This window comes from Egretta garzetta, unplaced genomic scaffold (assembly GCF_000687185.1).
Source record: "Egretta garzetta isolate BGI_Z169 unplaced genomic scaffold, ASM68718v1 scaffold157, whole genome shotgun sequence".
In the NCBI taxonomy this organism is placed as follows: domain Eukaryota; kingdom Metazoa; phylum Chordata; class Aves; order Pelecaniformes; family Ardeidae; genus Egretta; species Egretta garzetta.
The window spans coordinates 18030-18373 of NW_009260175.1; the positions used below are offsets into that span (position 1 = coordinate 18030).

At 73.0% G+C, this 344-nt stretch overlaps 1 protein-coding gene across 1 annotated transcript in view; it reads right to left on the reverse strand.

Annotated features, from left to right (window-relative positions):
• Positions 1-315, reverse strand: part of STAC3 (SH3 and cysteine rich domain 3) — a gene marked incomplete at both ends in the record, with an annotated part of 4789 nt that extends 4474 nt beyond the window's left edge. The window contains 1 exon segment of the mRNA XM_009641775.2: positions 194-315. Coding sequence (XP_009640070.2) covers positions 194-315 — 122 coding nt within the window.
• Positions 316-344: the final 29 nt, after the last annotated feature.

The window sequence follows — 344 nt, forward strand, 5'->3', positions numbered from 1 at the left end:
CCCCCCCCATGCCCCGGTGGAAAGCAGCCGGGGTGCCCATCAGGGGAGCAGCGACGGCGGCTGGGGGGCCCCAGGGCAAAGGGTGCTGCAAAAGCAAAGAGCCCCGGGCTCTTGCAGCAACGTGGGTGGAGTAGGGGACCCACGGGGGTCGGTGGCCACCACGAGGAGCCGCCGCGCGTGGAAACACACTTACGCGGTGCTTGGAGCTCTCTCGTCCTGCGGTGAAGAACCCGGCAAAGGGTGGCCGATGCTGGGGCCCCGCTTGGCTGCAGAGCCCCCAGCCCTCCGTGCCGGGCGTGCGGGGAGGGGGGCAGCTGCCCCAGCGCCGCGGGGGGCGGGAGGGA